Source organism: Thamnophis sirtalis, unplaced genomic scaffold (assembly GCF_051295495.1).
Source record: "Thamnophis sirtalis isolate CommonGarterSnake01/CBP01778 unplaced genomic scaffold, rThaSir2_p1.2 scaffold_3, whole genome shotgun sequence".
Classification (NCBI taxonomy): domain Eukaryota; kingdom Metazoa; phylum Chordata; class Lepidosauria; order Squamata; family Natricidae; genus Thamnophis; species Thamnophis sirtalis.
In genome coordinates, this window is record NW_028261383.1 from 175104263 (window position 1) to 175117966 (window position 13704).

General features: G+C 43.4%; 2 protein-coding genes across 3 annotated transcripts in view; both read right to left on the bottom strand.

Annotated features, from left to right (window-relative positions):
- The window catches only part of FARSA (phenylalanyl-tRNA synthetase subunit alpha), a 350543-nt gene that overhangs the window by 19212 nt on the left and 317627 nt on the right, over nucleotides 1–13704 (bottom strand). The gene's annotated exons all lie outside the window — the stretch shown is intronic.
- Nucleotides 1–13704, bottom strand: part of LOC106554267 (breast cancer anti-estrogen resistance protein 3 homolog) — a 34903-nt gene that overhangs the window by 10796 nt on the left and 10403 nt on the right. For both annotated transcript variants that reach the window (XM_087711006.1, XM_087711007.1), the window contains exons 2-5: nucleotides 11130–11258; nucleotides 5857–6281; nucleotides 4752–4849; nucleotides 2913–3475 (exon numbers count right to left, since the gene is read on the bottom strand). In XM_087711006.1, coding sequence (XP_087567132.1) covers nucleotides 2913–3475; nucleotides 4752–4849; nucleotides 5857–6281; nucleotides 11130–11237 — 1194 coding nt within the window. In that variant the 5' untranslated portion in view covers nucleotides 11238–11258. The remainder of the gene's footprint in view (nucleotides 1–2912; nucleotides 3476–4751; nucleotides 4850–5856; nucleotides 6282–11129; nucleotides 11259–13704) is intronic.

The following is a 13704-nucleotide window of genomic DNA, read 5'->3' on the forward strand; positions in this document are numbered from 1 at the left end:
AGAAGAAATATGATGTATTTTACAAGAGGTTAGCATTTAAGCCAACAGTTGTTTCTTCTATCATCTCCATTTCATCCCCCCCCCCGAGGGGAATTTTTCTGGTGGGCTAAATCAATTATACTTTCTACAGCAAGTCATTTTAGCTGCAGAGCCAAAGGGCTCGGAGGGTCAGCTGAGATAAAAATCCCCAAATCCCCATCATATTCTTTCCAACATGTCAGAGCCAGGCAGATGATTGCCTGGGGGGGGGGGAGTTGTGGAGGGAGGGACGACATTTGAGGAAATTACTTTTAACTATTCCAAACTGGAATGATCTGTAACCCAATTCTTATTTCAATGCTCAAAAAAAAAGAAACAAGGCTAACACAATACAAGCAACCTTTTTCTTTTTTTAAGTAGAAAAGGAATTTGTTTTCACTGCTTCTATTTATTTATTTATTTGTTTGTTTGTTTGTTTGTTTATTTATTTGTCTTGTATGCCGCCCACTCCCGGAGGACTCCGGGTGGCTCACAAAAGACAAGGGAAAGGGGGGAAACGAGACAAAGACAACATATTAAAAACAAAACCAACATTCACAATTTCCGTGGAGGTAGATGCTTCTCAGCTCCCCCCCCCCCAGCCTGCTGGAACAGCCAGGACTTGGTGGCTATGCTCCTACACACTACTGTTCCCATCATCATCCCCATTAAAATTTCAATTAAATGTACTCCGATGACTTCTTTTCAAATCTTTTCCTGAGTGGTTCCCGGTTTTAGATCAGGTTTACTTTTCTAACTGAATCTAGAAGAACTAAACACAAATTACGAATAAATAAAAGGTGCTGAAGAGGCTAGAGTGAAGCTATGGATTAAAAACTTTCTGCTCAGCCAACTGGTATTTTTTTAAAAGGTAGATCTCATCTTAGCTCTTAAGGATTGCTTGCACCAACATTATTATTTAGTATGGTGGGTTGGACTAAAAGCCCTCCAGGTTCCCCTCCAATTCTACTATCCTTTTATTCGGGCTGCTCCAGAGGTGGGTTCCTACCAGTTCGCACCTATTCGGTAGAACCGGTTCGTCAAATCAACCGAACCGGTTAGAAGAGGTTCCACCAGTGGACCCGGAAAGCAGGCCACACCTACAGAAGAGGTTCCCAAAAATTTTGAAACCCACCACTGCCACACACAGAGACAGACAGACACAGAGAGAGAGAGAAAGCGAAAGAAAGGAAGAAAGAAAGAAAGAAAGAGAAAGAAAGAAAGAAAGAAAGAAAGAAAGAAAGAAAGAAAGAAAAAGAGTGAGAGAGAGCTGAAAGAAAAAAAGAAAAAAGGGACAGAGAGACAAAATTAAAACATTTTAAATTTTTTATTTTTATTTTATTTTGTTTGTTTTCTTTTGTTCTGGGTAAGCCGCCCGGAGTCCTCCAGGATTGGGCGGCCTATAAATCTAATTTAAATTAAATTAAATAATTAAATTAAATTAATTAAATTATTAAATTAAATTAAATTAAATTAAAAGGAAGGGGGGAGAGAGAGAGAGAGAGAACACATGGCCGGCAAGCCACTCCCACCAGGTCACATGGCCGGCAAGCCACTCCCACAAAGGAGGCCACACCCACAGAGTAGGTTCCAAAAAATTTTGAAAGCCACCACTGGGCTGCTTGTATTCCAGCCTACAAATTACCACCCCTTTCATTTTGCCAACCAGGATGAAGAAAGCACAAAGATGCTTTGAGAATCCCCACTCAATGTGGGGAAGAAGTGATTTCTGGAATAAGAGTGACGTTAAGTGTTTCTTAGCAAAGCAGAGTTTGTATCTTGGCTTATAGGAACCGCAAAACAACTCTTGCCAGTTGTAGGCTGTTTGTGCTCCCTCGGAAAAGCCGCAGGTCCAATTAGTCTGCCAGAAGCCTATGCAAGTCCTCTGTGGCCCCCGGGGAGCATTTTTCTCCTGGAAAATGGGAAAGGGGCCCCTTGACTCTTCCACATCAGCCCATGAGCGTTCATAAAATTAGGAGATGGAAGTAGTCCAAATTCCGTGACCCGACAAAAGGGCGAACGACAAAACCGCGCCCGACTAAACCGTGTCGCTGACGTCATCAACGCGGCGACAACAGCCAGTGCGGAGAAAGAAGGACGCTTTAAATAGTGCGTCGAAAGAAAGCCGATTTAACTTAAGGTAAGGGTTAGGTTTAGGGTTAGGTTTAGGGTTAGGGTTAGGGTTAGGGTTAGGTTAAGGGCTAGGTTAAAGGTTAGGTTTAGGGTTAGGTTAAGGGCTAGGTTTAGGGTTAGGGTTAGGTTAAGGGTTAGGCTTAGGGTTAGGTTTAAGGTTAGGGTTAGGTTAAGGGTTAGGCTTAGGGTTAGGTTTAGGGTTAGGTTTAGGTTTAGGTTAAGGGTTAGGGTTAGGTTTAGGGTTAGGTTAAGGGTTAGGGTTAGGGTTAGGTTAAGGGTTAGGTTTAGGGTTAGCTTTAGGGTTAGCTTTAGGATTAGGTTTAGGGTTAGGGGTTAAGTTTAGATTTAGGGTTTACAGCGTGCTTCTGTCTCCGCGCTGTTGTCGCCCTGTTGATGACGTCAGCGACATGGTTTAGTCGGGCGCGGTTTTGTTGTTCGCCCTTTTGTCGGTGAACCTCCAAATTCACTTAACAAAAGTGCCTAGGTTGCCTCAGACACTTATCTGATGCTCAGAACTCCTAACCGAAATGCCTTAGAGTTAGTTCTCTAACATGAGAAAGGGAATCTCTTGTCATAACAGTCAAACAGATCAGATGGCTGAGACCAGAGTTCAAGTCCTGGCTCGGGTCAAAATACAATTGTACAAAACCAAATCCATCGGTTAAATGTGAATGAATGCAACCCGCGCATTAAAGGAGGTAACCGAAGGTCACTAAAATAATATTATAGGCGGTTAAATAATTGTCTTCTGTGGCCCTCACCTGGCAATCCGTCTTTAAAATATGAAGGGCTGTTGTGTGGCAATCATGAGTAGCAAAAATGTCCTTGAGGTGCTTGAGCGTGCCGGGGTCCAAGGGCTTGTTGTTAGGGGCCAAAAGCAACGAGTTAAAGTCCTGAGGCTGGAAGGAGGAAGGGGTCTCTAGCAGTGGGCGCTCAAACCCTGGTTCCACGCCTGCCTCCTCCGACTGGGGAGAAGGGAAAGGAGCCTCAACGGAGTCCAGGAACCCGAAGGCAGTCTCTGTAATGCGAGCCCGGCCACGCCATCTCTCTTCAGTCTGCAGGCGCTCCACGTGGCTTCGGGGCTCCTGGGGGACCTTCGGAACCAGCTCACAGTAGTCACTCATCAGCATGGAAGGGACCCTCAGAGGCTTCGGGGGAGCCTTGGAATGAAGACGCCCTTCTGAACCGCTCAGTCCGAAACCTTCCAGCAGATGAGATGGCGAGGCACTTGGCCGTAGGACAGGGTCACTGCCTGTGCGAAAGGCAGGAGACAAAGGAGCGGGTTGAGTCCGGTCCTGGTCTCCAGGTGATGTTTCTGGGCTTCCTGTGGGCAGAAGAAAGAATGGTTTGGGTGAAGTTGGGCTAGAATTTGATCATTCCTTTTGATTGGCGCGTAAATATTCCCTTCCACAAATGTACAACTGCCTGAATATGTTTAATATATTGAATTTCTATGAAATCAGATGCTGGGAATTTCAGTATTAAAAACAAGATAGCAATAGCAGTTATATACCGCTTCATAGGGCTTTCAGCCCTCTCTAAGCGGTTTACAGCCAAGGTGGCGCAGTGGTTAAATGCAGCACTGCAGGCTACTGCTAGATCAGCAGTTCAGCGGTTCAAATCTCACCGGCTCAGGGTTGACTCAGCCTTCCATCCTTCCGAGGTGGGTAAAATGAGGACCCAGATTGTTGGGGGCAATATGCTGACTCTCTGTAAACCGCTTAGAGAGGCCTGAAAGGCCTATGAAGCGGTATATAAGTCTACTGCTATATTGCTATTACAGAGTCAGCATATCGGGGCCCCCCACAGTCTGGGTCCTCATTTCACCCACTTGGGAAGGATGGAAGGCTGAGTCAACCTTGAGCCGGTGAGATTTGAACCGCTGAACTGTAGCTAACAGTCAGCTGAAGTGGCCTACAGTGCTGCACCCTAACCACTGCGCCACCTCGGCTCTAGATAGATAGATAAATAAGAGATATGGATGGATGGATGGATGGATGGATGGATGGATGGATGGATGGATGGATGGATGGATGGATGGTGGATGGATAGATTAGATGATAGATAGATAAATAGATAGATGATAGATAGATAGATAGATAGATAGATAGATAGATAGATAGATAGATGATAGATAGATAGCAATAGCAATAGCAGTTAGACTTATATACCGCTTCATAGGGCTTTCAGCCCTCTAAGCAGTTTACAGAGTCAGCATATCGTCCCCAACAATCCAGGTCATCATTTCACCCACCTCGGAAGGATGGAAGGCTGAGTCAACCCTGAGCCGGTGAGATTAGAACCGCCGAGCTGCAGAACTAGCAGTCAGCTGAAGTGGCTGCAGTACTGCACCCTAACCACTGCGCCACCTTGGCTCTTTTTCCTAAACCTAGAAATCTGAAGAATTTCTCCTTCCATTTAGGGGACTTGGGGAAAATATGTTAAATTGGTATGGTTTTGGCATTGATATCGTATCATATCGTATTGTATTGTATTACATTGCAGATAAAAGCAGTAGAGGAACAATATTCCTTTCACCATGTGTAGAGCAAAGTTACTTCATTGCCAACCTGCCCATATGGAGTCTTCTATATACCCACCAGTCAATAGGTTGCTGTCTGATTGGGCACCATGCAATGAAGGTCTCTGGCCCAGCTGATCTAGACTACTTGGATCACTCCCACTTCGATCTTTTGTTCTGAGAGAGGGGGAAAAAAACGAAATACAGAACTAAGTGATCCATTCTTCCCCCACAAACTGCATTTCTCAAAAACTTCCAGAAAAACTCCCCATGTGGGCAATTCCTAGACACGCAATAGAAAATATTGAGTTGTTTGCCGCCCTGAGTCCCCCCTGGAGAAGGGCGGCATACAAATAAACTAAAACTGAAACTGAATATGAACATAGTACAAAAACAGGATGCAATTACTTACAGACAGCTTCTTACCTTATAAAGGTAAGACCCTTGGATGTATTAAAAGAGGAAAAGGTAATTCAAACATGGTTTCAGTAAGGGCAGGTACAGGCCAGATGGAAAATAGATCCCAAAAATCGGTTTTACGCAAGTCGAGGATAATTTACTCAAACACATTAGAGATCAAGTAAATATTTGTAAAAGTTTGTTTTTCAAAATTCTCATTAAAAAAAAAAAAAGCTTCCAGAAAAACTCATTGACATTCGGGTCCATAATCAGACCACCAGACATTCTCTCACTGGTAAGGCTTTCCACGTTTTTGAGGCATAGACTGTGATAAAGATCCTGCACCAGAAATATGAGCAAGACCACCAACAACAACCCATCCAACAGTTATTCCAGCAGGCCCCGGGCTGTTGACCTCATGGAATGGAATGGAATTTTATTATTTGTATGCCGCCCTTCTCCGGGAGGACTCAGGGCGGCGAACAATTCAAGGGGGAAAAAAAGGGGAACATAAAAAGACAAAATACAAATAATAAAAGTAAACAACAGTCGCACAACCATACATGTCGAGAGGGGAGGGAACATCACCCCCAGGCCTGCCGGCAAAGCCCCGATTAGACTGGGTGTATGTTGTGGCTTTCTTTTTTAATCTATGTTTCTGTGTTTTTTAACTTTTCTATTTTAAAATGTATTGTTGTAAGCCGCCCGGAGTCCTTCGGGATTGGGCGGCCTATAAATTCATTAAACATCAACATCAGTTTCACCATGGAACAAGGTTCCCCCACCGCAGCAAGTTTCCGTCTCGTATTTGTTCTCCAGCCGTGGCAGAACGAAAGCTGAACCGCCGAAGAGGTGCTTCTTCCTCCTTCGGTGGGCCAAGAGGCTGGCCAGTGTCACTGAAACGCTCCTTCAGACAGCGAAGCGGTACACTCCTGTTGACTGGCCGAGACACCACAGCTCCCGAAACATCCGAGATGACCTTCCGGTTGCCCACATAAAAGCGTACCAGGGCAGGCACGTTGTCAAACTGCTCCTCTTCAAATTGGAAAAGGGTGCGAGAATAGCCCTTTCGGGGGCGGAGCACCACGCGGATAATCTTGAAGTGCAGCGCCTGTCCTCCCCAGTGGCAAGACAAGACGTAATCACTCAGGCTAGAGCGTGAATCGCGGATCAAGAACTCCCCATCGTTCTGCAGCATGGATTCCGCCTCCTGAGAGAGAGAGAGAGAGAGAAAGAGAGGCAGAGGAGGAAGGTCTGTCTTTGTTTAAGGAGAGGTCCAACAAAACAGAGTATTGCAACAATCTCAGAATGGTTAAAATACACGAACAAGACAAGGAGCCACTTAAAGGTTACAGAGAACCAGTGAGCATTGCCCTGACCCATCACAGAACGGTTCCACCACAAAACCGCGGTCGTCTAAAGCGCGCTCGACGAAACCGCGTACCTGACGTCATCACAGCGAGACGAAAAAAGCACACTGTGAGCGGTAAAGCTAAAATTAACGCGTAAAACTAAACCTAACCCCCCAAACCTAACCCTAAACCTAACCCTTAACCTAACCCTAAACCTAACCCTTAACCTAACCCTAAACCTAACCCTAACGCTTAACGTAACCCTAAACCTAACCCTAACCCTTAACCTAACCCTAACCCTAACCCTAACCCTAAATCTAACCCTTACCTTTACATGAATCGGCTTGCTTTAAAAGCACTTTTTAAAGCACCCTTTTTTCTCCGCGGTCGTTGTTGTCGCGCTGCTGATGACGTCAGCGACGCGCTTTAATCGGGCACGCTTTAGTGGACCGCGGTTTTGTCGTGCCACGTCACAGAACTTCTGACAGGTATTTTATTCTCCCTTCCAGGTCAGGAGCAACTTCTGTTGCTATGATAAGAACAGCTAGTTTAATGAAGATGCTTTCTTCAGTACAAGTAAAAGTGGACAAACTCTGCCCTATCCTGAATTTGAGAAATCCTCAGACTCGTTGAGCCAAGCGGATATAAACTCAGAGTGTTCCTTGAAGGAACCTTTGATAGGTTTGGTGCTATTATGGCTGACAGTCAACCAGGTGTTTAGATGAGATTTGGCATTTTGATTTGAGTTTTTCTCAAGGACCTGGATAGGCAAATTTCTCAGGGACTTGGATGGGCAAATGTTGCCGTTAAATATTAAAAAAGCATCATCATCAGAATGTAAGCTGTTCAAGTAAAGCTGCCATTTGCAATTGACTGAGGACGATTTTGTCAATGCTATTGATATTCAAGCGATACTCCAGATGTTTTGGAATTGCATCCAAGGTGCCTATTACTATTACCGCCTATTATTTATGGTTGGTCACAGCCTGCCAGGTGTTTATAGACTGGATTTGGCATTTTGCCCATTTGCTGGATCGTTCCCAAGTAGTATCCGTACCATCTTTGGGAATTTTTTCTGCCAAAGTCATTCTGCCTCTATTTGTAGGTATTTGTATGTTGTGATTTTCTTCATTCTTTCTCTTCTATTCTTCTGCCTCCAAGTACTGCAACTCTTTGAAGCCTTTGAAGTGTATTCGGAGACTTCAACTCGTCCAGAACGCAGCCGCGCGAGCGATTGTGGGTGCACCTCGGTACACCCACGTTACACCTATCCTCCGCGAGCTGCACTGGCTACCGATCGGTCTCCGGATACGCTTCAAGGTGCTAGTTATTACTTATAAAGCCCTTCATGGCATTGGACCTGGGTACTTGAGAGACCGCCTGCTGCCAATTACCTCCCAAAGACCCATTAGATCACACAGGGTCGGCCTCCTCCGGGTTCCATCCACCAGCCAATGCCATCTGGCTACTACCCGGGGGAGGGCCTTCTCTGTGGCAGCTCCGGCCCTTTGGAATGAACTCCCCGCGGAGATCCGGACCCTCACCTCTCTCCAGGCCTTCCGAAAAGCCGTCAAAACCTGGCTGTGCCGGCAGGCCTGGGGTTGATGAGTTCCCCTCCCCTCTCGACTGGTATGGCTGTGTGATTTTCGTGTATTTTAATTATGTGTACTGTTGTTTATGTTCCCTTTCCCCTTTGAGTTGTTTGCCGCCCTGAGTCCCTCCTGGAGAAGGGCGGCATACAAATAAACCAAAACTAAACTAAACTAAACTCTTATGCAAGAGCTTTTTGTCTCTCTTATTGGCAATTGTTAAATTCTGGGGTATTATGTGGAAGGTCCTGGTCTGCTTGAATTCTAAAGTTCCAGAACACTTTAGCTTCTTCATTATTATTGTTGTTGTGAACCCCAGGATACTAAGCTTCTACAGGAATTTTTTAAAAAACTAGCCTGGAAAAATAATATTCTCTCCTATGTGTTAGGAAGATCTGAATTGTATTGGACAACACCTCAATCCTGTTCTTGGCTTCTTGGGAAACCTAGCTGTTCAGCATCCTAAGGGCTGTTCTTCAGATTATAGTGATCCTTCACACTTGTTTTATCTGGAAATGATTGTTCTCATTGTTTTTCAGGTTCCAAAATCCAGGAAATCCCTGTTTCCTCCTGATTTCATTCAGGAGGAAGTTGTTATGATATTATGATAGAAAAACCTTATAACTAAGCCTAGTAGTGATGGGGCACACAAGAGGCTAGGCTTCAATGAGGGGGATAGTCTTGATATAGAACAGTGTTTCTCAACCTTGGCAACTTGAAGATGTCCGGACTTCAACTCCCAGAATTCCCCAGCCAGCATTCGCTGGCTGGGGAATTCTGGGAGTTGGAAGTCCGGACATCTTCAAGTCGCCAAGGTTGAGAAACACTGATATAGAAGTATTATGTTGTGTTGATGAAATATATATAACCCTTTTATGGGTAGAAGCTGACAGATGTTTTCATGATTGCGTCTATCGTCCCTGGATAAACCAGGAAATCTTCCTATGTTTTGCTTTCTTGTTTGGCACTATGACAGAAAATTCTAAATAAGGAAGTCCTACTATTATATGTTACACAAGAACCCAAACGAACAGTTGAGTTAACATGCATAGTTTTGGTGTCTAATGATGCAGAGAACAAATTGTATGCACTTTAAGAAAAAGAAAATAGCATGTTTCCCTTAACGAAAACACTCTTCCTAAGCAACCACTCCAATTGTTTTCCCCTTCACTAGGAACACTGGAAAAAAGAAATTTTTTTATCCTAATCAAATCGGTTCACCGACAAATGCGTGCACGACAACAGTGCACCGACAAAAGCACGCCTTCAACAAACAACGCGAAAACGTAAGAACCCTAACCCTAAACCTAAACCTAACCCTAACCCTAACCCTAACCCTAAACCTAACCCTGAACCTAACCCTAACCCTAACCCTAACCCTAACCCTGAACCTAACCCTAACCCTAACCCTAACCCTAACCCTGAACCTAACCCTAACCCTGAACCTAACCCTAACCCTAACCCTAACCCTAACCCTGAACCTAACCCTAACCCTAACCCTAACCCTGAACCTAACCCTAACCCTGAACCTAACCCTAACCCTAACCCTGAACCTAACCCTAACCCTAACCCTAACCCTAACCCTGAACCTAACCCTAACCCTAACCCTGAACCTAACCCTAACCCTAACCCTAACCCTGAACCTAACCCTAACCCTAACCCTAACCCTAACCCTAACCCTGAACCTAACTCTAACCCTAACCCTAACCCTAACCCTAACCCTAACCCTAACCCTAACCCTAACCCTTACCTTAACCCTAATTGCACTTTTGTCGGCGCGCTGTTGTGGCCACGATTTCGAGGTCGCGGTTTTCTCGCTGCAATTTTGTCGGCGTGATTTTTTCGTGCACGCATTTGTCGGGTCACGAATCAAATCTAATCCTTTCCTTCCTTCCTTCCCATCTATCCTTAATCCAAATGCTGTTTTCCCTCGAGCCTTTCTTCTCTTCCCCTCCGTATAGAAAGAGATGTATGTTAATTCTTTATGGTTAAATGTTAACTATAACTGCTGAGAAAACTAAACTGTGAGAACAAACGATATCACATGGGTACAAAATGTTGGTCTATGACTACAGTAAAGATTTGATTGTGTTAGTAGCCATGGGAACAAACTACATCTATCACAACTGCCTAATCTTCATTCCTTCTTTAGAATAATTCTACCTGGATACTTCATTCTGAAAACTACCCGTCCTATGAAGGACGGGAAAATTAGCTTCTTAACGGCCATTCCCTAAAAACAAATTTGCCCAAAGTCAGATAACAAGATTGTTATGTCAATCTTACTAAAAACAGTTCCTCATTGTGTAGCAAAGGCACTACAAGTACTATCATTACTATGATATTATTTACATCACTATCACTCAATCAGACACTTCTAGCAGAATTCTGCAATTTACAAGACTACATGGATCCATTTCAGATTACTGAAATTTGTCTTCCCCACTCCCATCAAAGATGCTTGATGGAATGATGAAGTGGGAAAAGGCAGTGATTGGAAAAAAAAACATATAAAAGAATGTTGTAAAAAATAAGGTTGACAAAAAGATATTATATAACATTCATAAAGAGAAAAAGAGATAGTCAATAAAGCAAGAAACCATTAAGACTACTTTTTATACAGAGAAAATTCAGAGCAATCTTGGAAATAAATATTTGTTATGGAAATGGGTAAAAAATGGCTAAGCAATAAGCTTTCAGCAAGGTTAAATTACACTAAAATGTGATGAAATTATTTATGGCTAAACTGATAAAAGGCAAAAAAAATAATTTATGGAAATTTCCATGGGAATAATAGTGATATTTCTAAGTACAGAATTGAAACAAATGCAATAAATGTTACCATCCAGGAGCCACAGTATAAAAAAGGATATTTATGTAAATCCTTAGCTTTCTTTTTTTTCTTTCCATGCTCCAAAGCTGATAATTTGGTTTCTTCTTTTGAAAGGGTTGATTTGTCTCAATTTGCCTCTATAATTATGTTTTGCTGCTATACTGTTTTTCACTGACTGCAGGACAATTGAATTGAATTGAATGAATTTATAGGCCGCCCAATCCCGAAGGGCTCCGGGCGACAACTACAGTAGCTAACCAAGGAACAGATTTTTGCCGCCTTACCTTCCGTGGCAGGGAACCATGGTACCACGCGTGGCTGCACAACTGTTCAGTACCAAGTTTCAACTCCTCCTCCAGCTCCTTTCTTAGCCTCTCATTGGCCAATTCCATGTTCTTCAGGAATTAAATATCCTAGAAAAATCAGGAGAGCTTATAAACATCACAAGAGCCAAGGTGGCGCAGTGGTTAAATGCAGCACTGCAGGCTACTTCGGCTGACTGCAGTTCAGCAGTTCGGCTGTTCAAATCCCACCAGGTTCAAGTTTGACTCAGCCTTCCATCCCTCCGAGGTGGGTAAAATGAGGACCCGGATTGTTGTTGGGGGCAATATGCTGACTCTGTAAAGCCGCTTAGAGAGGGCTGAAAACCCTATGAAGCGGTATATAAGTCGAACTATTGCTATTGCTAACTATTGCTACTGGCTAGATCCCCAACAAGCTCAAAAAAAAAAAAAAAAAGCAGAGAAGAATCCTTATAAGAGGTGGCGCAGTGGTTAGAGTTCAGTACTGCAGGCCACTTCAGCTGACTGTTATCTGCAGTTCAGCGGTTCTAATCTCACCGGCTCAGGGTTGACTCAGCCTTCCATCCTTCCGAGGTGGGTGAAATGAGGACCCGAATTGTTGTTGGGGGCGACATGCTGACTCTGTAAACCGCTTAGAGAGGGCTGAAAGCCCTATGAAGCGGTATATAAGTCTAACTACTATTGCTTATATCCCGATTTTCCTTGGACAGGCAAAGCATGATTAAGCAGTCAGATGACACAAACAGAACTGATCCCTAGAAACAGCTGCTCATGCAGCTGAGTTTGACTCAGTTGAAGCCATCATGGTGTACTGGTTGAAGAAACAGGGCTTAAATTTCTGCACAGTCATGAAATTCACTACATGGCCTTGAAGCGTCACACCCAGCCTTCTCAACCCCAAGAGATTATTATCAAAGTAAAAAAAACAGCAGAAGGAATATCCGCCTCAGGAAAGAAAAACTATAAATGCTGCAAATATAAATGAGGCATTTCAAATACTTTTAGAGGGAGGATCCATTTTACAAAGCCAGGAAGCACGTGGAGCATGCTTTCCCCAATCTGTGCTGCGCAGATACCTAAAGATTATCAGTCCCAGGATTTTCAGCGGAAGGCCCTGAAAAGTATAGTAGAAGCTCTAGCCACAACCATAATTTGTTCCCTAACTTTGATCGGAACCCGATTTGGTCGTGGTCAGAGGTGACCAGAGGTTCTACTGTATGAGGAACGTTGGGGGGAGGCAGTGGTGGGTTTCAAAAAAATTTTGAACCTACTCTGTGGGTGTGGCCTCCTTTGTGGGAGTGGCTTGCCGGCCATGTGACCTGGTGGGAGTGGCTTGCTGGCCATGTGTTTTCTTTCTTTCTTTCTTTCTTTCTTTCTCTCTCTCTCTCCTTCCTTCCTTTTGTCCCTCTGTCCCTTTTTCCTTTTTTTCTTTCATCTCTCTCTTTTTCTTTCTTTTTTTCTTTTTTTCTTTATTTATTTCTTACTTTCTTTCGCTTTCTCTCTCTGTGTGAGTCTGTGTGTGTGTGTGAGAGAGAGAGAGTGGTGGGTTTCAAAAATTTGGAACCTCTTCTGTAGGTGTGGCCTGCTTTCCGGGTCCTGAAAAATTCTGCATATATTTGCATATTCTATGGATGTTCCATATATTATGCAGTTGTTCTATATATAAATTATATCCTTAATACTACAAAGAGATAGCTCTAAGTCGTCACTCAGATAACAATCACATTGCTTGATCAATTCTGGAGGGGGAAAATTAAGAGAATGTTAATACTTCATTCAAAGATTCTAACCAGTAAATAAATTATTGTAGCTTCGTTGCTACCTGTACTGCGAATAACCTACCAAGAAAAGGCCATCATTAGGGAATTTTTGTTCTTATGCCACAATTTAACATGAAGACATGCTTCTGCTCTTCCCAGGTTCACAGTGAGTCACTCAAGGATTTAATAAGAATGTAAAATTACTAATTGTGGACAAATATGACATAATACTTGGCCTCTGATTGTTTTTATTGTTCCTTCTTAAAAGGGGACATTTGACACTACTTGCTCCTCTGAAAGTGAGCAGAATGCCACTTATCTTGTATGGTATACAAGCTGCTGGCACATGCAAGTTATATAGACCTTCCTAAATCATCTTGATGCAACAGGGAAAGTGGCAATGCAACTTATAGATCATTAAGTCATGTGCTCAATTGTGCTTCCAGCATTCACTGGAGTTTATAGAAGTGGATTGCCACCCTGCTGTTTGAGCATCATTATAGAGCGTGCCCTGCAGGAACAAGTTAATAGTGCCACCTAGGACAAAATTAACTATTAATAGTGGGGGTGGGGGGAAGAATATGGGAAATAAAGCTATTTAGTTTCCAAATTGCACTTTGTATGTACATGAAGAATTGAATTTGAATTGAATTTATTATATTTCTATGCCGCCCTTTTCCCCGAAGGGGACTCAGGGCGGCTCACAACCCAAGTCAGGGGGTGTGTGTGTACAAATAAGGAATAAAAAAGACGAACAAAACAATACCACAATTTAAAAACACACAACAACCATACCA